The sequence below is a fragment of the Varanus komodoensis genome, unplaced genomic scaffold (genome assembly GCF_004798865.1).
Source record: "Varanus komodoensis strain SLA01 unplaced genomic scaffold, ASM479886v1 scaffold47, whole genome shotgun sequence".
Taxonomy (NCBI): Eukaryota; Metazoa; Chordata; class Lepidosauria; order Squamata; family Varanidae; genus Varanus; species Varanus komodoensis.
The window spans coordinates 4632426-4657610 of NW_025336045.1; the positions used below are offsets into that span (position 1 = coordinate 4632426).

Sequence of the window (25185 nt, forward strand, 5' to 3'; positions counted from 1 at the left end):
GCAAATGCCCTCCCCCTTTATAATTGCACAATTCCATAATACTAGTGTTAAGGAAGGCACCATTATCCATCATACCCAGTCAGGTATAACTAGTGCAAATGCTAGTGCACATAATTGAATGCATGCCTGAGTAGCACCAAAGCACAGCATGGCCACATTTCCTAACAGCCCCGACCTGCCTCTCTTCTAGGCTGGATTGCTAGCCCTTGCTTCGTTCCCATTTGGTATTAGGTAGTTCCTGGAACATTTCCCAAGCCCCCATAACTGAACCCATCCTACCTATCTGCCCACGCTCTCTGCTGACCGGGATCATGTGTTTAGAGAAGAGAAGAAGCCCCGCTTCAAGGGCTGCAGACATAAGGCAAAGCTACCCACGTGTGCAGATGCCTTGTCAGTCAGCAGACAAAAACTCAGATTTTAGGAGAACAGATGCGTGTGTGGGCAGCGGCAGGAGCGAGGCAGGAGCTGAACTTTGCATCAGACTCGGGGCTGCCATCAGATCTATATATAAAGGACAGCGTGGCAGTGTGACTAATACTGCGGCTGAAGCTCCCCTTGCCTGGATAATTAACACGTAGGAATGGGTACAGATGTGTGTGTGCCTGTATCCTTGTACAAATATTGGCCCTGATGCAGGTTAATGGTTGGGCAAGCAGGGCTGGCCTTCCCATGAAGCGGGAAGCAGCATCCACAGGCAGTGGAGGAGGAGAAGTGCTAAGATTCCTCCCTCCTCCTGCTCTGCCCAAAAGGCCAACCTCCAAGCCCAGCGGATGCTCTGGAGAGCTTTCCCAGTGTGGTATTTGGGGCAGTGAAACAAGGGTCAGCAAGGCACTATAGAGCAGCCACCTGGATTCTGCTTGTCGTGTGTGGAGAATCCATTCCAGGGATGGGAATCCGCTGGCTCGGCTCCCTGGACTGTGGTCCTCTTGGTTGCAGCCCGAGTCCAAGTTCCTGCATGGCATTCATTCCAAGAATCAAGCTCCATGTGCCACGCAAGCAGCGCACCTCTTCCACACCCCTTGCAACAGCCTTTGGTTGTGCTGCTGCATGTGACGCAGAAGAAGGCTGCCTGTTGTGCAACTGGAGTTGCACAAGCATTCGCAGACTTCCTCTTGGCTCGGGCTGCTTTATAACCCCGAGCACGAAGCCTGTGAATCCAAGAGAGACGGATTCCACTGGGTGTCGCGAGATCTCCCCTGGGTCTTGTGGGAGCTCTCACGAGAGTCCTGCAGCCCCTTTTCCCCGCGGTGGGGTCCCTCGTGTGATACGGCAAAGAGGGAGAGCAGTGGCGGCAAAGGCGAAGGGAGTGCGACGCAGTGGCTGCACGCCGAGCAGTGAAAGAACTTGAACCAGGGCTGCAGGCAAGTTGTATGAACTGGGAGGGGCTGCAGGGCCTCACACAGACTACGCAGGCCCAGCAATGCCCATGCACACAGCCAGAAGGAAGCAGTGCATGAGGCGAGGGGGGCTTTGGAGTCCTGCGGGGCCTTCTTTACTCCTTCCTTCCCATGCGCCACATTCAGAGATCCCAGAGGTGCAGACCAAAAGTAGAGATCAGTGACGGAGATCCATAGATACAACCGGGAGATACCAAAGTGGTGATGCATTGATGAGGCATTTTGTGGCGCTGCCCACAGTAGCTTCTCACATTCCCAAGGAGCCCACAGGTCCAAACAGGTTGGAGACTCCTGGCCAGTCTGCCAGCCTTAATGATCTTGGTTGTGGGCTGATGGAGAACATAATTTTGACAGCCTGAGGGATAGTGCTAAGCACATCCGAAGGAACTTCACACAGCTAGGGAAAGGCGAATCAAGGATGTTCGAGAATGATGTTCACATGATTCTGTGATCACACCTTGAAGCTTGGATTACCTTCCATTTTTATTTGTGCTTTTGTATTCAGTTTGTTCAAAGTGGGAAAGTGTACAATTATTGCACATTTTTATATCGCATATACATATTGCATATTTATATCACATATAAAATATATTGCAAGTATATTTTACCCTAGAGGACTAATTCCTGAATTTTTAAAGTGAATTCCTAAATTTTAAAGGATTTATCAAAAATGCACATTTTTTTAAAAAAGCATTTGGAAATTCAGTAAAGTGTGATTTTTTTTTTTTTTAAATGTGCTAGTGCTACAGGTTGCAAGTGGGGTAAATTTGGATTACAAATTCGTATTTTAGAAGTCAAATGAAATTCTCAGACACGACTACATAAAGTTAGCAGCTCCAGAAGTATGGACTACACAATAGTGCACCAAAGATCATAGTCTGGGTTATTCACGCCTTGTCCTGAGAGAAGGCATCAATTGCAGAACCCATTCTAGAACCCATTCTTCCCATCCACATGCTCCAGCAAAAATGCTTTCCTTCTCCTTCATTTTGTTTGTGAAAGACTACTGTAGAAGCAAATATTCCTTCCAAAAGCTCCACTGTGCTTTCCACAAGGCATTAATTTTCCATTCACCTACAATGTCTCTGTTTTTAAAAAAGAAGATGGTTAAGGGTGTTAAAATGCCTTTGTGTTATACTTAAAGTAACCCTAGCACTCGGCAAGAGGTTTACGTAAGAAAAACTCTTTTATACTGTGAAATGGAAGGTGCTACCAACTCCCTCTTGAAAGGTGATCAACTGAGTGAATTCCACTATACGGATTAAATGCACGCAGCAATTTGTTACAGTAGGTTCTTTTATATAAACGTTATATTTCAGATTTCACCATGTGTGCGTTTTCAAAAGGATCCTGTTCCTATGGTAACCATGCAGCTTCCCCAATAAGGAAACTATAAAACCACTCAAAATGTTCCCTTGATCTAGAGCAGCCTTCCCTAACCTGGTGCCTTCTGGATGACTACAACTTCCAACATCCCCGGCTAGCATGGCTGTGGATGAAGGGAGCTATTGTCCAACTTTTCTGGAGGGCGACAGGTTGAGGAAGGGCAGTGCAGGGTTTGCATGGGCTCTATAGCAATGCCTTTAACTTTATGGGATGTCGGTTATAGTGTATGCAAGAGATCATTAAACATGCAAGGACACTTAAAGAGCTGCAGCTTTTGGTGGTGTACCAAACCAAAGCTCAAGACGTGCCCATTTCATTCTGTTCCCACAGCTGAGGAGGGCAAGATGATCACAGCATAGGCCTCCTACATCAATTCACATTCTTTTCAGTTGGTGCAACTTCCAGAAATAGCTGCAGATGCATTGTGCATTTTTGTAAGCATGCAGGATGACACTTGTAGCGAACCAAGGGGAAATAAAAGATGACGCCACTTAAAATGAATAGGATGACGTAGAGGAACTCCATCTGAGGCTGGTCAATGATGGGTGCTAGTATGAGGTACACACATGCCAACAGGAAAATTATAGGGATGATGATTGGTACCTGTGTAAAGAAAACACTGTTTAACTAGTAGGCATATATTTGGGAGTGGCTTTCCTGAGAGTTAGCAGTAGTAGGTATTCTTGCTGCCTCACCCACTGGACTGGTCAAGTAGCACAGCTCTGAGAAGCGCCATAGATTAAATAGGTGGGGCCTGCAAGGAATTGTTGCAGCGTGGAGTTGCAGCTGCCCAGGGCCTGAGCCAATCAGCCATGCCTCCTTTTGGGGTACTCCATTCCATGTGCCTCCCTGATTTTTCAATTCCTTTTCAGTCAGGCAGCTTTCAGTGGTCACTGAGCACGTTCAGTCCTCAGTGAGCTTTTTTGGTTGGGGTGATGTCCCTTTAGGATTTCCCTTCCCTTCCGAAGTATGTCTGCAAACGTTGGCAATGCAGCCTTCAATGGCACTCAAAGCTTCAACAGTGGAAATAAAGGCAATATTTATCAAGCAGTGTCAGAAAAATCTGAGTTTGACATTTAAAAGTAACCTTCTGCAGGCAGTTTCAACACCCTGGCTAACTTTCTTTCTCTTTCTCTTTCTCTCCATCTTCCAAACAACCATCATGAACAAGTGAAGCCACTTGGAAGGGACGAAGCATCCTAGCCAGCTGGCCCATCCATTCTTGCCAAGGGAAGTAGTAAAAGAAGAAGAAAAAGGAAATGTACAAAAGAAAAGTCTGCAACCACATTAGTCTCTCTAACATCATTTGTCTTGCCATCGTTATCACCATTGCTTTAGGTATGATCCTATGCAGGTTTAAAAGAAAAAGGCAGTGATATATATGGCCATGAATCAACACAAGCCTCCTGAGGGGCTTATGAAACAAAAAAACAAGATACGAAACACAGTACAGCTAAAAGCACACATTAAAGTAAAGAGAAATAAATAGAAGCAAACAGTGATCCCATACAAACAGTTCTTTCAAACTGAGGACCAGATGGAACAAAGAGCAGACATTTGGTAAGACTTTGGTGGCACCACAGGGATGAGCTGGAATCTAGCAGCTGCTCCCCTGACCTCCAAAGCAGGGACAGGTGGAGCTGAGCCTCAGGTGATGACACCTGTAAACTGAGACTCACACAAGTGGCACGGGAGGCTGCAGATGCAGCTGGATACAATCTCCATGTTGTACCTGTTTGTTTTTGTCTGTGGGGCAAATACTGATGAAAGGTATTTTAATTGGGAAATGGCACTCACCCTGGAGAAAGCAGTCCTTCAGGTACTGTGAGGCTTTATTGGCCAATGCCTTCTCTAAAACAGGCAGACGGGGGTAAAGTTAGGGTAAATTTCCCTAACTCGGTGCCATGATCCTGAGCAGAATTAACCTACACCCATCCAATGGCTAGTATTACCAATTTTAAAAACTGAATGTTCTGTTCCCAGACTTGCCACATCATATCTAGTTTGGGTCTTAATGAGGTATTCACCATGTGTCGATCTAACTGGTCAATCCTCAGCTGCACGTTATTTGACATGGTGGACAAGGCTTGGGCAGACAGATTCTCTAACTCTCCAAGTGGCCTCCCAAGCAATACAGGAAAGAAGAGATTAAAATAAATGCCTGTTAACTATCCTGTACCCAAAGCAGCATCCAAGTGAATTATTCTAAAACCAGCTCCACCTATAAAACAGTGATTGGCTAGCACTAATGTTGCATTATTCTAAGGCAGATTTATATGCGGTGTACTCTGCTATTAACCCATTTTTCTGTACAACTTAGAAAAAAAATGTTTATACTTCCTTTTTAAGGGGCTCACCTTATAAGATCTTGGCAATTCTGGTTTCTTAATCTTTAAATACAGGAGGCCAGTGATAGTTATCCCATAAAAAAGCCAAGCTGTAAAGCTGTATAGAAATAAAATAGAAGCATCTCATCTATGGTTGATCATGCAATTCCTGCTGCTACCAACAATTTGCAAGTACTAAAAGTTCAAACATCATGTTGTACAATTGTTTCTTTCCACATTTTAGCAACACTCACCTTTGCAAATATTGACAAGCCCAGCTGAACGTATCCTGGCACCACAAGCAAGGTGCTGCTGCCACTTTCCACCCCCTGCTTGCTTGGCCAACTTTAACACTTGACTGGCTGGCCGCTCTGTGACTTGTTTGGCCCAGCTGGTCGCTTGCTCCTGCCCACCCAGCCTTTCCTGCCTCATTTCCCTGCTGCAGGTTGGCCATCCCTTGCAATACTTCAGCTGACCTCTCATGGAAGCCCCACTGCTGGGACACAAGGCGGGAATGAGGAGGCAGCCAGACTGGCTGGCCAAGCAACTAGAGCGAGTGGCGGCAGTGGCAGCTGCTGTGCCCCCAGCAGGTGGTTTTAGAGGGCCCTGGCAGCTGCTGTCTTGCTGTGGCAAATGTCATGGTGGGAGAATGGCTACTGGTCCTATCCAGAGCACCTGCTCAAGGGAGCAAAAGGCCTTCTTGGCAGGTAGGGGCAGGTGGGAAAGAGTGGGAAAGAGCACTGATGTTGGCGCATCAGCCTAAATAATGGTAGGGCCCTGTGTACTGAGCAAACTGGTTTGCCTTTTTCTAACTAGCAGCCCGATCCTTTGCAGTTGTATATGGCTAAACCCAGGGCTTTTTTTGTCATTGAACGCACCGGAACGGTGTTCCAGCACATTTTTTTCCAATGGATTTTACGAAGTGATTTTGAATCGTAGCGGATCAGCAGCAAACATCTCATTAACATAGTGCCTGCAGGCTGCTTTTGTGTCTGCTATCTGCTAGTGAGATAGTGAGGGGCTGCTCTCAGCTTGGGGTGTTGCTCCGCTGCTCAGCTTGGGATTGGTGTGTGTGGTCGTGCGCTTACTGCCGGCAACTTGAGTTCCGGCACCTTTTTTTTTTTATTTTTTTTTTACAAAAAAAGCACTGGCTAAACCTGTTGGTTTCATGGACTTTGGGGGTACCTAACTGCATAGAGCTAAGCTGTCAAGCTCATATATTGCCCAGTAGTAAACAAGTGATTGTCACTTAGATTCTACTCATGGCACTAATTGTCTAAAGCACTTCTTTTTACTGTCTGAATCGTTGAACAATCCCACCAAACATACATAAATAACCCAGATCAGTTTTTAAAATACTTAATTCTGAGACATATAGTCATACTGAACATTTTTAAAAACATACTTCTTTTAATGTGATATTCTAGATATTTTTTTGAAAAGTTCAAAAAGATGAGATTCTTATAAATTTATTCATGTACCAAAGAACATGTTGACTTCTGCATCAAATAAGCAGTAAGCACTTTTTTCCTCTTGTATTGTGCTCAGTTACAAATTATGCTCTATGCATCCAAACTTTTCTTTGGTCTTTCAGCCCCATCCCTTTTCTCTGTAGGATGCATGGGTATTCTTAAGTAAAGACTTCTAAAATAAAATCTATCAGTGTTTGTTACTTTTAAAGCATGGGTCCTCAAACTACGGCCCATGGGCTAGATCCGGCCCACCATGCCCATTTATTCGGCCTGCCTCAAAGGTTTTGGACTCACTCAGAGAAAACAATCTCCAAGCAAGTCCAAAACCTCTAAGCCGGCATGGGTGTTCTTTAAAACTGAGCAGAGGGAGAGCCAGTGCATGCCCAAATTGCAACAGGATAACTGCGTACATGCCCTCCCCCCCCCCCCCCCCGCATTGCACACACACAGAGCGAGAATATGGAGCGGGAAACAGAAGATAGGCGGGTGGAAGAGAAAGAGAGGCGAAGACAGCGAAGTCGAAGAAACTAAAAAAGGACTGAAAGTAAGTAACATATAACTTTTTAAATCTATTTTTAATTATGCGACCCCGAGGGCGGCCAGCCACATGACCTTCTCCGCTGCCTGCCCAGCCCGCCGCCACCGCTTTTCAACTGGCCCTCTGTTGAAAAAGTTTGAGGACCCCTGCTTTTAAAGCAAGAGGAAGAGAAAACCCCTCTGTACATCGTTGCTGAATCCAAAGAGACAGCAGCAGAGCTAGCCCTGCTCCCATTGGAGCTGCATGGACCAGCTTGGACTCTCCTCCAGACCTTCCTTCTCAATGCTATGCTGGGGAGTTGCAGATGGAGCCTCTGCAGGGAGACACGTTGGAAGCAGGGCTAATGTGCACAAACCAGCTCAGCTCCTCGCACTTCAAGTTGTGGCAATAACACCTGAACAGGGCTAAAATCTGAACAAAACTATGCTGAGAAACCATTATTGTTGGGGACGACTGAGAATTTTAACCATACAAACCTGAAAAGATTCACTATCTGGCTGAAACTTCCGGGTATCACCATAATTATAGACACCACTGAAGTAAATATGAGAGCAGGAGAAGGAGTGAGGCGTTTTATGTGAGCCATGGATAAAATGTTTGGCTGAAAAGGAAGACGAAAAGCAAAAGATAATAAGAATCAAGGCTGAAAGAGTCATTTGCTCCTTCCTGTTACATCAGAACTGGTGAACAGTCAACAGGGCAGTTGTACTTTGAGAAGTAAATCAAAGTCAAAGATTATTTCTGGTACATTCATTTAGTTTTGGATTGCACTTTTTTTAATCAACATCCTACAAACTGGCAGCCAATCCAGATTCTTTCTAACCTATGATGAATCTTTGAACATTGCAACTGAATGTCACAGACATAAAGTCCCACTAGATGTAAGTGGCACTTTCAAGTGCATGGATTTAGGCAGCATTCTCGTCTCCTCTGTGTGGACGACACAAGGCACATATCGGGCTCTGCCATGCTTCCTTCCTGCCTTGTCTGAAATTTCAGCATTTTCGTTAAGAAACGGAAATTATCTTAGGGCACAAACTGGCTTTCTCATTTAAGCGCTTCTTGAGAGATTCCCTTGCTCCAGGGAGTTTGGCATTTAAACAGGTAGGCAAAGGGCAGAGATGGTGGGATGATACATAAATGTATCCATTCTTTATAAATTGGTCTGCGGTGCAATCCTATAGAATATGTTTGTTCACCATTGGGTTCAGCAGTAAGAACCACTGAGGTGAATGGAGCTTATGTCCAGGTAAGTGGGTAGCCTTCAAACAGAGGAGAAGAAATAAACTGGTTGATACTTTTGCTGATTAAATGAATAAGTCACTTTCACTGGGTGGCCACAGGGAAGGGAATACTAGACTATTGTCTACAGGTGAAAGCCTCATGGATAAATCATTCCAGTCATTCTTCAATGCTGCCCCTGTATTAGATTAAAGGTCTATAGGTTTGATCCAGAATAAGTTAGTTGTACTTAGTCCCAATTCAAATTAGTAGAGCTAACGTTATGATTAACTTGTTCGGTTGATTTCAATGGCATAAAGAGCCACCTTATAGATACCTGCTCATAAGTAAGCCCCACTGAATGTAATGGGAACACCTTCAGGTAGAAAAGGCTACAGCTCTTCTCAAGAGGAGGACAAATCAGATCAAATAGTTAGAAATTCCAACAGTAATTCTCCTAGGCTATAATTCTATTCTAGATAGGAAAAAAGTCCTTCAGTGCTTGCTGGGAGTTGAAAAGTTATACAACTGTTGCTAGGAATATCAGTCCTGAGCATTGTAAGACTTTTTACTGCCTACACATGCACAGGATCACATCCCTAGTTGTATATTTTATTATTTCTTCCCCTTAGTAATAGCATAGCTAGTAATTCTTGATCCAATACTTAGGTTGGTCAAAGATTCCATTTCGGATCTAGAAGTCCAGTCTGTTTGAAAGCTAAGCTAACGTTCCTAGTTTTAAGCCCATTTAGTCTAACTGACTTCCATCAGTTTAACTCACACAATCCAAGCTGAATTGCCAGATTGGTTCAACTGGGTAATGGAAAATGAGCATCTTAGAGGTTCTAGGTGTGGATTCTACCTGTGGCGCACATACCACAAATTTGTGGCAGGGGCAGGAGCCACAGAGTACCAACAGCATGGCACTGTTGCGTGCTTCATTCAGACTGCTGGTTGCCTGAACCTTGCCTCAGTAGGTTGAAGGCAACATAACATCAAGGAATGAAGGGATACAAATTGTGTGCTCTAGAGCATCACAATACTGTATTATTGTGCATACAGTTAGCAAAGAGGTTGGTTACCACAGTCACATCATTTAAGAAGCTTCTGAGAAGCTAAAAAGGAAAGAGCATCCAACACACACAATAAAAAGGAAGACCAATCAGAGTAAAATTTGAGACAAAATAATATCTTCCACTCCTCCCCAGTCTCAAATGAACCTTAGTGATTTTTTTTTAAAGTTGGCACAATATGGGTCACAGCCCCTGAGAATTGATAAAACTGACCTAGCTTGGTTTCAGGAAACCACAAAGGAGTCAGATATGTGTGTAATAATGGTAAGAGTTTGATTTGATTTCAGTATAATTACAGTGCTTGTAAATACAGTGGTACCTTGGTTCACGAACTTAATTCATTCCACGATTCTGGTCATGAACTGAATTGGTCGCGAACCGAATCAAATTGCCCCATAAGGTTCAATGTAAATAACGTTAATCCATTCTGAGCCATATGTAATTTTTTTTAACTGCAAAATTATGAAACAAAGTACAGTACAGTATGAAGACAGAGATCCCTAACCTTGCCTGAGGCGACTTCTGGTGTGGAGAACAGGAAGGTGGGCGGGGAGGAGGTTATTGTTTGGAGGGAGAGTCCCTTCCATAAGGATATCAGCGAGATCTCCTTCAGGGGTTTCCTCTCTTCCTTGTCTCTTAGCTGCAGGGTCAATTTTTACGAAAAATCATTCTAATGTCACTTGTTTTTTCCTGTGCTGCATAACCCTCCGGAAATGAGAGACCACATTATTGTTCATCAGATTCAACACTCTGTTCGTTACAGTTAAGTTGGGGTGGTACTTCTCAAAGAAATCCTGGCACTCATTCCATTTTTTCATAATGGACTGTATCACATCACTGCTAACCTCCTGTCTTCCTCTTCCTCGGTGGAATGCTCCTCGGGAAGTGCCTTCTGCTGCTCACTCTGGAGTCCAGCAAGTCCTTCTGTCGTCAGCTCCTCCTTACGGTCCTCAACAAGCTCCTCTGTGTCTGAACCATCGACGTCCAGGCCCACACTCTTGCCCAGGGACACAATCTCCTCCACTGCCTCTGCATCAGACCCTTCAGAGTCACACTCAGTGACACATTCTGGCCACAGTTTCCTCCAGGCTGAGTTTAAGGTCCGGTACGTGACACCTTCCCAGGCTTTGTCAATGAGGTTGATGCAGTGGAGGACATTGAAATGTTTCTTCCAGAACTCTTTCAGAGTCAAGGACGTCTCTTCAGTGACATTAAGACACCTGGTGAAGAGCGCTTTTGTGTAGAGCTTCTTGAAGCTGCAGATCACTTGCCGGTCTGTGGGCTGCAGAAGACCTGTCGTGTTGGCGGGGAGGAACTTGACTTTTATGAAGTCATACTCAGCATCCATATCATCCACCAAGGCTGGAGGGTGTGCCAGGGCGTTGTCCATCAGAAGAAGGCACCTTTCAGGCAGTTGGTCATCAGAAAGATATTTTTTAACGGTGGGTGCAAGCACCTTGTGCAGCCATTCCACGAACAATTGCCTTGTGACCCAAGCCCTCGCGTTGGCCCTCCACACAACAGGCAGCCTGGCCTTGTCCACCCTCTGTTCCTTGAATGCACGAGGGGTCTGGGACTGGTACGCCAGTAGTGGCTCGATCTTCAGACTGGCACTTGCATCCGCACACAGCAACAGGGCCAATCCGTCCTTCATGGGCTTGTGCCCCAGCAGTGCCTTTTCCTCCTGTGTGATGTGGGTTCTGTTGGGCATCTTCTTCCAGAGGAGCCCTGTTTCATCACAGCTGAACATCTGTGATGTCACTGTGATCGAGTGACGTATCCTTCTGCATTCATGAATCCCGTGAATTCTTTCTTGAAGGCTTCTGCAGCGGCCTTGTCAGAACTGGAAGCCTCACCATGTCTTATCACACGTGGATACCACTTCTCTTGCGGAAAGTATCAAACCACCCTCTACTGGCTTTAAATTCAACACTTGCTGCACTTGTAGAGGGGCTTTTTTGCAGTAAATCACTGTGCAATTTCCTGGCTTTTTCACAGATCATTGCTTCACCAACGCCATCACCTGCCAGCTGTTTCTCATTCAACCACACTAACAAAAGTTTTTCCACCTCTTCCAGCACTTGTGTCCTCTGCCCGGTTAACATGGTTACTCCTTTTGCCACATCAGCTCCTTTGATGGCATCTTTATTCTTCAAAATAGTCGAGATTGTCGACTTCGCTCCGAGGCCAGATCAGTCACACAAATACCACACTCATGCTTTTCTACAATTTCCTTCTTCAATTCAATGGTTATTTTCTTCAAAACTTCTCACCATTCTTGCTCTGCACTTTCTTGTTACCACCATGCTTGCTCTGCACTTTCTTTGGAGCCATGCTGGATTGAATAATACTGTACAGTACTGTATGTGCTAAAAAGTACACAAAAAACCTTCACAGCAAGTGTGCACAGGTCTGTCTGCGACCGCGATCTCAACTAGAGGAAGCCACAATCATGTATCAGAGCGGGAAAGATGGCCGCGGTCATGTTCGTCACCTGATGCAGAGTTCACAAATGGAAGCAAAATTTTGCTGAACTTTCTTTTTGTGAACCAAATTGTTCGCGAACAGAAGCGTTCGTGAACCAAGGTATTACTGTAACCATTTTATGCACATGTGCATACACACAAATGCAGCAGAATCATCACTGGGTTCACGTTCTTTACCATGTGGCCTTCTCTTGCTGCAGCGTAGCACATGCGGCCTCCACTGAAGAATGTCCCATTAGCTGATCCAAACGAAGAAAGCGCAACTGACAATGACATCACCCATACCCAGTTGCCCAGGACCTTATGGCTATGGAGGGGAATTGAGAAATAATTATGACAAAATGGCTAAGAAAGGAAAAAGGCCTAGTTCTCTTTAAGCCACATGCAGCTATGGCTAGAAAGGCAAACCAATTCCTGCAGCTAAGATTTTGCACCCTGAAATTCAGGTTATGTTGTGTTGAAGAGTTTTCAGATCTACCTGGACCATTTCACTGGAAGCAGTCTTGCAGTCCTAAACCAGAACAAAAATAAATTGATTTACATGCATTGTGACACAGTGCATTATTCTTCACCTCCTCTTAACCCATCCTCCTTCAGGTGCTTTCCAGATATGTTGGACTGCTGCCTTGGAATTATGGGAGTTGCAGTTCACCACATCTGGAGAGCAGTAGATTAGAGAAGGCGGCCTTAATCTAATTTAGGGATAGCAGGGCTGTGATAGGGGGCTAAGGGGCAGGTCAGCTGGAAAAGCATTGCACCTTACCTATCATCCTTTTTCCAGAAAAGTTCACTTTCCTGAATGATATCTAAGTCCATGTCCCACTTTCTATATAAATATCTCTGGGTGATAGTAGAAAATCTTCAAATTATATTTCACATTCATTTCATATTTTCATCCAGCCTTCCCTTCTTAGTTTCACATGTATCATATCCAATGTGTTTCACAATAAGAATCATAATAAAACTAATTTGTGATAAAAGAATAAAACATTTCCTTAAGATAACCAAGGGTTAGTTGGCAATGCTAGAAACCAATAAACTGTTATATATTTTTGTTCCAAAAGGAATTCCTAAGCAGATTGCAGAAAGAAACCAAAGCAAGGATAGAAATATCAAAAGCAACAGAACAAACTGTGTGAGAAATTATCTTGAAATCAAAATGCTACAATAATGCCAGATGCTATAGGCACCATTGCCTATAAATTGCTCTAAATATAATCACGTTCAAGGATCTTATCTACAAGATTGGCTTCCTCTTTGGGGTACTGCTTTAAATATACTCTGACAAGCAATTCTAATTGTATTTGGTTGGGAGTCGGTCGCTAGGGTAGCCATGTGTCCTACTTCACAGAGGGCTGTCCTCTAATTGAAGATGTCATTTATTTGAAGGGTTGCCCAATCCATTTTAAAGATAAAGAGCTGGGGAGGGCAAGCAGAGGCCTGGACGCTCCCTGTCAGCAATAAGTGTCTGGACATCCAGCTGAACAGGTATACAAGTCACAGTGCATTTGCCACTATGGTAAATGTATTTCTATTTCAGCTGTTGCAATTATTTTAAAATGCACACCCATACATATGGCTTAGCAAGTATAGATTTTATGCAAATCAGTGTCCCGTTCTGTTCCCGTTTCCTGGCAATGGGTTATTCCACCCCCCCCCAACCCCCCGAAGTACCATTGCTGTAAACGCTCCTGAAGCTGGAGTTCAGAATATACCTCCTGGTATTCGAAAGCACTTACAGATAATGGATTTTGGATTCATATTTTTAGGATCCTGGCCTAAGGAAATACTGTGTGCCTGTGTTACATGGCCTGGATAACCACTCCAGCAGGACACATACACAGAATGGTGCTACCTGTAGAAACAGCCGTGCACTTTGGTGACGTGGCATCAAGGGCAGGCCGGGTTCCTACTGAAGGCCCTCACCCCTGTGGGAGTCCATGGACAACGGGCCCCTGGAAGGCCTCCTCCTCACCACCACTGCAGCCTGACTGCTCACCTGCCACTTGCTTTGGCCCCGACAAAGGTGGTGGTGGTTGTACCGGTGATGAGAGCAGCCTGTGCCGCTGCTGGGGGTGTACAGATCGTTGCATCTTTTCCACCTGTGTCTCATGGATCGCTGGGCGTCTTTTGCTGCAGTATTTGCTCACTGAGGGAATCAGAAGTTTTGTAGGAGAATTTGGATTTGTTTTTCATTTCCCTTCCACTGATTCACATTAATGTGGGCATGCACTTCTGCACTTGTTTCAGTTTACTGTTCCACATTAGTCAGTGCGCATTGTCACTGGTCCACATTAACAAATGCTGATGCATGCATTTTTTAAATGCACAACTGTCCATTTGCATTAGTGACGTGCAAATTTTGTTTTTGTAAACCATCCAGAGACTCTAGTATTGGACAGCATATAAAAACTTTAAATAGATAGATAGATAGATAATCTGTTCCATCTGTATTTTGTGAATTGCCAGGCATCTTTCTTCCCAGCATAGATGGAATCATATGCTTTGTAGGAGAATTTGGATCTACCTGGACTAATTCACATGTGCATTTGCAAAAAATGTGCATTTGCAAAAAATGTGCATTAACTGATGCATGTCAGTACTGATACAAATTTGTACACAACTCATTAAGAGTAAAAAAAATCTACATTCTTATTCTTTGGTCTATAGGGAAAATGTACATTTTTGGTTACTTTTTTTTCTTTTTCCTAGTTTTATATAATTAGATTTGCTTACAGTTCTGGGAAGTAAAAAACCTGTCCATAAGTGCACAGAAATTATGCAGCTAGAAAAAAGCTGCTCTGCTGTGGAGTCTATGGGCTGGATTTACAGAAACCTGAACTCATTTGAATCCTTTACTAACATTCCTAATTAAGGGGAATAAACACTTGCATGATTGCCCTAATCCACATTAGCGCTAGTGCAAATTAATGCAGTCTCCCCCAAACGTAGAAGAGGCATTCTGCACGTTCAAAGAATCCGCATGACTCAGAAGAGGCTGGCCCAGTACAGAATCTGCCTATCGGATTCACAGAAACCCAAACTCACGTGGATCGCGGCACATGTTTCCAGCAGCCCTAGCCACTGCCTACTTACTTGGTGGCTCACCGCCCTGCCAAGCTAGCTAGAGGGAGCAATGGGACAGAGGGTGAGGAGCCAGAGCGGCTGGAGACAGCGGTGGAGAGAAGGCAGACTCACTGGTGGTGGCGGGAGCGCCACGTGCCAAAGGACCCTCCAGAACCAGGGGCCAGCACTGGCTCTTTATACACGTGCTAGCTAATATGCCTTATAGCCATGCAGGCACTCCATTGCCCGACCACCTCTACCACCCTCGTGACCACTGGTCCGGAGTGCATCTCCTGCGGTATCTGAGGTGATCCTCAAGCGCCTCCTCTAAGGGAGGCTCAGAGATCGGCAGCAGGAGAAGACCTTCTCAGGGGCAGCCACCTAGTTATGGAAGCCTCTCCCCAGGAAGACTTGCCTTGCACCAACTCTGCCGTCCTTTGGGGCCAGGTTAAGACCATCATCTGCGCACAGGAATTTGACACCTTATGATTGCTTTGCTTTTGGTGTTTCTGTTTTTTGTAAGCCGTCCAGAGACTTTTACTATTGGGACAGCATATACAAATTTTCAATAAATAAATAAGTCTTTACCAGGTTTTACCTGAGTTTTTTCCTGTGGGTTGTTTAACATGGTTTGTGTTTGTAGTGACACATACAATATTTTACATTATGCTATGCTATTCTATTAAATTTTGGGGGTTTGATCTTTGTAAAAGAGCTTTTGTCTGTTGGACAGAACAAAATAAACAGATATTAATTATCTGTAGAATAAATGAAAAGGAAATGAAATGAACTACCTAGTATATTTATATACCTAGTATATCTAGTATAAATGCCTAGAAATTTTCTAAATAAAATAAATAAATATAAGAGAGATATTTTGCCTAGCAATATTGTGTGTCCTTTGTCCAGGCTGTGACCCACCAGAAAATGGTCTGTTGTCAACCAACTTCTTTCATGACCAATATAAGTTCTGAGTTTAATAAGGAAAAAGAGAACTACAACAACCAACCGCCGCCACCACCAGCCCCAGAACAAAACAAGAGAGAAAAGGTCAGCAGTGCCTCATCTCAAGATAAGTAAGCACCGTGTAACAGCTGCTATGTTCTCCTTCCCGCTGTCTCTGTGACCTCCTACTTCTCCATCTGCTCCATGAGATAAGCCATTGTCTGGGACACAACATTTGGTGGTTCTCCTCCCATCCTTCACTCTGGCTGGGTTCCCAAGAATGAAAAGGTTAATCAGGCAGGAGGGAGCTGGGCTTTAAAGTGAGTGTGCAGGGGGCCAGGGTTTCAAAGAAACAGTCACAAAGGAAATCCTTAGCACATACCTTGTTAATCAGGAATGAGAGGTGAGGGAAAGATTATCTTCAATGGATTTTTCACTTGTATATAGTTAATTAGGTTTTTCACTTGTCTCGGTGAAATACTGGTGGTCTTTCTCTCTCCAGCTGTTAATCTGGGGAATGTGTATATATAGCCTTCACCAAGTTGGTGGGCCTCCATATGTTTTGGACTACATCTCTCATTAGCCCCAGCCAACCTGGCCCATGGCCAAGGATGATGGAAGAGGTAGTTGACAATAATCATAAACACTATGCGGGACGTTGTGCTAATGGAACACCAGCCGCAAAGGCTCAAGTGTGTCTGACTGTACATCTGCAGATCCGCATCATGCAAGCACTTAATTTTATACTGCTTCCAGAAGTCAGATATTTTAATTCTTAATCCCACTTTGCAGAACAGGAATCATTCAGGAATGCACAGCCTAAGTAGATCCCTCTATGGTTGGAGACTTTTTTTTATTTAGATAGGTAGATCAGAAGGGAGATAGGTAGGTAGCATTTTCATAAATGGGAATGTCAAGTTTCTTTGTCCTAACCATCTGAGGTACAACTTGAAAACTGAACGACACCCTGTAAAGCCAAGCCCATTTAACGTTGCATCTCTTCTGCCATCATTCCATCTTAAGACTCTGACCATGCAGACTTCATGACATCAAGTCAAACTATCAGATCGATTTTTTCTCCTCTCATTTCATCATCACCCCTAAGTAGTATTTTGCCTGGTATAGAAAATAAGGAAAACTTGCAAAAGTGTTGTCCGTTTTTTTTTGGTTGATCCTAAGAATATGAGTGGCTGACTACGGATTTTTTATTTTTTCTAATCCACCAAACTGCTGATTTTATTTTATGTAACCGTTTCCAGAGAGCTAACCATGTTACTCAGATATGCAGATAGTACCACTCTAATGGCAGAAAGTGAAGAGGAACTAAAGAGCCTCTTGATGCAGGTGAAGGAGGAGAGTGAAAAAGTTGGCTTGAAACTCAACATTAAGAAAACTAAGATCATGGCATCCAGTCCTCTCATTTCCTGGCAAATAGATGGGGAAGAAATGGAGGTAGTGACAGATTTTATTTTCCTGGGCTCCAAGATCACCGCAGATGGGGACTGCAGGCAAGAAATTAAAGGACGCTTGTTCCTGGGGAGGAAAGCTATGGCAAATCTAGATAGCATACTAAAAAGCAGAGACATCACGCTGCCAACAAAAGTTTGCATAGTTAAAGCTATGGTTTTACCAGTTGCAATGTATGGCTGTGAAAGTTGGACCATAAGGAAGGCTGAGCACTGAAGAGTTGAGGCCTTTGAATTGTGGTGCTGGAGGAGACTCCTGAGAGTCCCTTGGACCACAAGGCGATCAAACCAGTCAGTCTTAGAGGAGATCAACCCTGACTGCTCTTTAGAAGGCTAGATACTGAAGATGAAACTCAAATACTTTGGCCACCTAATGAGACGGAAAGACTCACTGGAGAAGACCCTGATGCTGGGAACAATTGAGGGCAAAAGAAGGAGGGGACGGCAGAGGATGAGGTGGCGGGATGGAGTCACTGAAGCAGTCAGCATAAGTGGACTCCAGGGGATGGTGGAGGACAGGAAGGCCTGGAGGAATGTTGTCCATGGGGTTGCGATGGATCAGACACGACTTCGCGACTAACAACAATAACAATCATGATAGCCTTTTGCAGCAAAGCCCATAAATAGTCTTGTTGCAACCTAAAGGCTAACATGGGAGCCCATGTGGCATGGTGGTTAGAGTGTTGGAAACGGTTACATAAAATAAAATCAGCAGTTTGGTGCATTAGAAAAAATAAAAAAATCCATGGTCAGCCACTCATATTCTTAGGACCAACCCAAAAAAAAATGGACAAAACTTTTGCAAGTTTCCCGTATTTTCTATTCCAGGCAAAATACTACTTAGGGGTGATGATGAGAAGAGAGGAGAAAAAATCAATCTGACAGTTTGACTTGAAAGTCTGCATGGTCAGAGTCTTAAGATGGAACGATGGCAGAAGAGATGCAACGTTAAATGGGCTTGGCTTTAAAGGGTGTCGTTCAGTTTTCAAGTTGTACCTCAGATGGTTAGGACAAAGAAACTTGACGTTGTGAGGGTAAAGTGGACAGCAGGAGAATCTTGTAATCTGCCTTGAGTTTCTTGCAAGAGGAAGAACGATTAGGTGTAGATGTAATATTATACAAATAATAGTAATAATTTATCCTGGCAAAGTTTTCTTGGACATTGTCCTGAGGAAATCCTGCACCTGAGCAACTGGACAGTGTTTTCACAAAAGCTTACACCTGGATAAAACTGGTAGCCTTTTAGATGTTTGTAGGTTTTCTTTTATGTGCAACTCAGACCCATGTTTGCTTACAACATTTTCAACTCTTTCACTGCTCACTTCATCCATTCAATGAAAAAGAGATCATCCCTATGGAAGCTTGTGCCACAATAGGCTGCAACCCAATAACCAGTTACGAGGGAGGAAGCCCCATGAAACTCAGTGGGAATCGCTTCTGAATAAACACGTACAAGTAGAGTTATGTTGTAAATCAGCCTTCTGGGAGACAAAGTGTTGTTTTTGCAGACTACAGACTAGCATAGCTACTCTTCTGGAATTTAATAAGAATGAATGTCACCACGGCAACACAAGAACCTTTTAAAAATTGTTCTTACAAGTCTCCCTGTCCAGGATTATAGAGCCCCTGGAGTATATTTTACCTGAGTGTTCTTTTGTCTAGGGAGAAACCCAGACATACAGTTGAAATGGATGTATAAGAGCTTTGGCCACTTGGTGGTTAAAACTCATTTTCCTTGAAAACATTAGGGATAGGGTTAATAAATTAACCAAAATTTATTCTAGTTATTGGCCTCTGTTTCTCTCAAATCAGTGCAGCCATTGTTTTGTCTTACTTCAGTGTTGTTTTCACAGGACATGCGAAGCCACTGAGGAGGATCACTGAGTGTATCATGTTGACCCTCCCTTGCGCCTCTTGGAGTTATTTGTTAAGTCACCCTGGGCAGCTTATATACCACTCCAATTAGCCATGGCTTGTTTAGGGTTTAAAAGAACTCCTGCAGCTTAGCATGTCATCCAAACAAGCTGGCACACTAAGCTGTGGTTAAGCACAACACTGGGGAAGCCCTTGACCAGGGCGGTAAAATAGGGTCTGACATCCATCCAAATGCCCTAGAGGCACCTGGACAGTCGTCACTGGCTTCCCTTGCACTCCTGCTAATGCCAGAGGAAGACTGGGATTGTGAAGCTGGTGGGGTCCACAGCACGCTGCCTCCCCAAACACCCTTCAGGGCCAAGGGATGCACTGACAGAGTAAGCTGCTCAGCCGCACTTCCTCTCATGGAGGCAAGGCCCAGTACCTGCATCCTACCCACCATCTCCATCACTGCACCCTCCGTGCTGGGCAGAAATGAGCGCGTCTTTTGCCTTCCTTCAGAACCCAGCGTGGGGTGGCCTGCACCTCTTCCCCACTGCTCAGCTGCAGCACAGCATAGCTCTGCAGCAGGGAAGGAACGGCCACTTCATGCTGGGCTTCAGAGCCCAGTGCCGGGCAGCCCTTCCACCTCACTCTAGGTTCCCTGCCCCATGAACCTGCAGATGCCAGGAATGTGGGGCTGCTCGTGATCAGCCCTGCTCAGCCAGCACTGGCAGGATCACGACATGGGGGAGTGGATGCAAAGAGCGTACACTTTAGGCAGCTTTCATCCCGCTTCCATGGGTGCTCCAGCATGATGTCCCCAGGGTACCCGCTTTCGGACAAAGAAGGAGGTGCCAATGGGCCCCACTGTGCTTAACCGTTGGGCCTCCCTGCCAAGTTTACATCTAGGCTTAAAGTCTGCTCCAACCCCATCCAAACTGTTCTCACAGCCCAGGCGCCCCCCTTCTGTCTCCTGCCTCCCCTTCCACTGGTGCAGTGGTGGCTCACAAAAGGGATCCAGTGTAGGTCCTGCTCCAGACAGCGCACAAATCTAGAGTTCTTCCCTGCAACACAAGCTCTTATGGTATATATTTTGAGAATACTTTGTCAGCATTATTTCCCACAAAGACTGGGCGGCACGTTCTCCCTGCCCCTCAGTTACCTCCAGACACTTAATGAAGCGAGCATTTTCAAGCACTTCACCCAAACCATTTCTGAATGCCTTTCTCAGTTCTAAACTAGATAGCCTATACTTGCAACACTTGGGCAAGTGAATGTGCTTCTTATGGGATTTTTATGTGGATGAGATCAGTGAGAGGATTTTGAGAGCCATCTGATACTGCATGGCTCAAAGGCATCAGTAGCATTGCTAGGCAAACATTATACTAGCATGAACGGGATGTCTTACAGGCATTTTAAGCACTATTGAGCATTGCTCTGTGAGAACTGTAGAATGGGTACGATGTGGTTGGTTCTGGTAAATATAAGTGTAGCTCAGAAGTGTACCTTACCCCCAGGTAATGGCCACCGCACCGGAAGACAGCAGTTCAGCAGGTGTCATGGCTGCAAAGTAGCTCACATTGACCAGCAAATAGAAGCAGGTAACCAGAGGAATAGCAATCATCATTGCCTTTGGCAGGTTCACCTGGATAGAGAATAAAGTTAGGTACACAACAGCATGTGCCATAGATACGTGTAAGGGTGGATGAGCAATCCAACAGGCAGATGAATATCCAATGCATTTTCATGATCCAGCTCACTGGATTCCAGTTTCATAGCCCCACACTGGTGCCCAGTGTGCTGTTGTGCAATTTGAGCCAGCTCGTGGGCTTCTTTCTCTACGAGGAGCCATGGTTTGCACATTGAAGGGGGGAAAACCTCAGAGAATGAGGACAATTTGCATAAATTTTTGCAAATCAAAAGGTGAATTCTATATAGTTCTAGTGCACTTGTGCACATTTCCTTAGCAATAAGCCCCTCTCCCCCCACCAGCCATGGCCTGTTTTAGGGGCAGAAGTTTGTGGGGGAAAGCTTGACTTGACCTGGTCATTGGATCAGAAGCGCCGAGCAAATCTATTGAGTTCAAACAAGCTGGACTTTGCAGAGTCATTGCAAAGATGCTATACGTGGGCATCTGTAGACCATTTTCCATATAAAATGCTGTATTTGGTCTCTTTCTTGAAAATAAATGAAGACTCAAAACAGATCTACCGCCCAACGTCACAAAAGAGAAAAAGGGAATGAGAGAAGTTTGCAAAAAGTGGAAGGGAACCCTTTAACAGTATGTTTAATAGAAGAGCCTGATGTGCAACAAGGACATATGGGCAAAGAGGGCAAAGAGTCCGCTGTTCATTTGCACTAGTTGGAAGACAAATGTTTACTATCAAACATATGTAGTGTGAAATCATATTGCATCTGCATACACTGGCTGCAAGCCAGGCACATGGATTGATTTTTGTTGTTTTTTATGTGCAGGGTTTATACGCCATGCTATCTCCAATAAGATTCCCAGACAGAGAATAGTGAGAAACAAGATGCAAAATGCAAAATAAACATCTTCAAAATCAAATTTTGCCAATAAAACCATGGTGAAATTTTGTGTAAATAATCGTGCTTTTAAAAGGCCCTGGAAATGAAGCCACATTGGTGTCTGCCTGACATCAAGAGGCAGGGAGTTCCATACAGAGGAGGCCAATATGCTGAAGCTTTATTCTGAGCTGTCTCCAAATGGACCCCAGGGCCATGCTAAACTACTAGCGAGTGCCTCACCTGATGACTGCAAACCAGAAAGGTAGAAGGTGCTTTCTCAAATATCCTGATCTCAAGTTGATGAGAGCTTTAACCTGAAACTGTTTAGGAGTAATGCTCACCAAAAACAGTAGGATTTGATGAAATGTGTTTAATGCCAGGACCTACTGTGTCTCCTCCTCTACCATCCATTGTAAGATGCTGGTAAAAAGATGCAAAATTTGTACTTGTAACATTAAGCCAGCTCCCACACCTGTTCCTCTTCTTTTGCTTAAGATCTAGCCTGCTGAAAAGTTTTGGAGAAGTGTTTTGGAATAATATGACAAATACACATTTCATTATATAGATCTTAACTAGTCCACATTCTTGTTCTCTACTTTAATGATGACGTTCGTTTCTTGCAACTGATTTTATTTGCACATCTTTAGGAAACAACCCCTCACACTAAAACAGTACATACTGCTAATCTCCAGATATTAGACTTTGCCTGCTATTTAATTACAAGAAGCAAGAAGTATCAAAGTTCAGTTTCTGTCTACCAGGAGTATAGGCTGAAGTTTAAAATCTGAACCTCAAATCCAGGCTTGTTGGCCCTTCTTATTTTATAATTTGTGAATCCAAAATTTAGGTATTATAAATTGTGTATCATCATGATACAATTTGTGAATATGAAATTTATGGTTTGATTTTTGTTTCTCGTGCAACTGAGTGCTGCCATCTTATGTCACAAACGCAGCATTTCAGGAACTCCACTGTTGCTGGCCACATTTCTCACTAGGAAGCCTCCCCCAAATACACAACATGACCTGAGTATAGTTGTCACATTTGCCTCTCTTACATGAAAGCCTTACTTGATCAGAAGAACAGGAGTTATAGTGAAATTGCTACAGGCACAGGGAGTTAAATCAAGAAAAGATAAATGATATGAACATATTTCTGATAAAGCAAGATGCTCACAAGTTGTTTCCTAGAGATAACTTAATCAGTACATACTGAACCAAAGCATATCATCAAGACCCAATTAATTGGTGAATATATCTAGACATTGTCCCTGTCTCTGCTCTCTCTCTCACACACACACACATGTACATCCAGGGCTGAAGGAAACGATTTGTAGTCTTCGTAAAATCCTGTCTGAGCGAACAATTAAGTAACAATGACCAGAACGTGCCCAGCACAGGAATATGTGTACATGGGGGCGGGAGCGGGACAGCTTGTACTTCTCCAGATGTTTTGGCCTACAGTTCCATGTTCGCTAGGGCTGAGTTATAGTAAATACATCTGGAGAGCTGCAAGTTTCCTGCCCCAGGTGTAAAGATCTAACACTGGGCTCATAAAGATAGTAACTTTTCACAGGTTGTATAATGTTCCTGCTTGTAATTGTCAAGAATTCTTAGGTAGGAAATAAGTGCAGCTTTTGGGGGAAGGCGCAAACAGGGTTGCCGTATTCCAGCTCCCCAAAGCTGGGGCACTTTGTATATTATTCAACCTTGTTTGCTTTTTCTTTTTCCTCTTTGAAATGTTAAAAAATGCAACACATCTACACAGCAATGAATGAATTGCAAGGCTCCTGCATGGTACTGACCAACGAATGGAGGCTGGTATGGGGAGAAAAGAAGGGTAATTTAACTAGACTGACCTTTGCTGCAACCAATGGGCTATATTAGCAATCAGTGGGGTGTGGTGGTTGGATTGCCGGACCAGAGACGTGGGAGATCCAGATTCCAATCTCTACTAGGCCATGAAGCTTGCTTTGGGTCAGTCACTTACCCTCATTCTAACCTACCTCACAGGGTTGTTGGGAAGATAAGATGGAGGTATGTCAGCTGCCTTGGGTTCCTCACAAGAGGAAAAAAGGTGGTGATAAATGCACTGTGAGATGGTGCTGCAAGTCTCCCCCAGCCCTCCTCCTCTCGCAGCTGGAGCACTCAGTCTACAACCCAGGAAGAGTAGATTGCCATGGCACTGAGAATTTTTAAACACTGGCCACATTGTCTTAAAAAATAAATTTCCCACACAAACTAAGATGTGAAAGATAAGAGCTGCTATTTTTGCTGCTATCTTTGGTGGCTTGATTAGGAAAAGCAGAGCCTGCATACTTTGCCTCATTCCACTGGTAGGGGTGTGTAGAAAATAGATTACTAGAGTTTCTGAACTTCATTTTGTGTGATTCCTGACTATTGCCCATGCTGGCAGGGCCTTCTGGGAGTTGAAGTCCAAAATGCCTTATGAGCCACCTGCTGCCCACCTGGGTATAAAGGCTAGCGTAACAGTGAAAGCTGAGAATCTGGGCTTGCTAATGGGACCAGGTAGCATGTCCAGCATCCAGGCAAACTTTCGCATATGGCTAGCCTTGGTGTGAAATTTGCAGGCCACACATACGCCCATGATAAATATATGCAGTCCAGTATGTAATCAGTAAATATATATATTTTTTAAAGGTAAAGAGATTCTCCACTTACTTCAGGCTTCTTAATCTCCTCAGTCACATAATTCAGATTGTTCCATCCATCAAAAGACCAGAGTCCTTGATAAAATGCAATCCCAATAGCCCCGGCACCAGCTTTTGTGTTGAGAAAGGCATTCTGGAAGCTTTGTGTGTGCCCCTGGGCAAGCACCACTGACCCTCCCACGACTATGACCAGTAATGCCAAGAGCTTGGCAGCTGTAAACACATTCATGGCCGAGGTGGCCAGCCTCACACTGAGGCAATTGACTAAGGCTAAAACCACAATGCAGGCCACAGCGGTGCATTTGACCACCAGCTCAGGCGAAGAGCAGCCGGGGTAGAAGGGAGCCACGGCGTATTCTGCAAAGCTCAGTGAGATAGCGGCCACGCCAGCAGGTCTGACCACAAGCACTGAGGTGAATGAGAAAAGGAAAGCTGGGAGAGAGCCAAAATTCCTCAGGATATAGATATATTCCCCTCCGGACTCTTTAATTAATGTTCCCAGTTCAGCATATGACAGGGCCCCAAAGGTGGCAAGTGTACCACAGGCAGCCCAGATAAGGAGACTTCCTCCAGGGCTACCTATATTCCGCAGTACCCACTCCGGGGACATAAAAATACCCGAGCCAATCATCGTTCCAGCAATTAAAGACACAGCACTGGTCAATCCAATTTCTCGCTTCAGTTTCAAGGTCTCCAGAATCCCATGTTGCTCAGCATCTGGGCTTGGTAGGTTTCTTCTTCCCTTTTCCAT

General features: G+C 44.4%; 1 protein-coding gene across 1 annotated transcript; it reads right to left on the reverse strand.

Annotated features, from left to right (window-relative positions):
* Positions 1 to 3152: 3152 nt before the first annotated feature.
* LOC123030851 (b(0,+)-type amino acid transporter 1-like) lies at positions 3153 to 25185 on the reverse strand. The gene is made up of 6 exons (XM_044445138.1): positions 24445 to 25185; positions 20746 to 20879; positions 12078 to 12207; positions 7597 to 7721; positions 5141 to 5228; positions 3153 to 3386 (listed from the first exon to the last, which is right to left on the reverse strand). Exons 1-6 carry the CDS (start codon positions 25183 to 25185, stop codon positions 3153 to 3155), a joined length of 1452 nt encoding a protein of 483 aa, XP_044301073.1.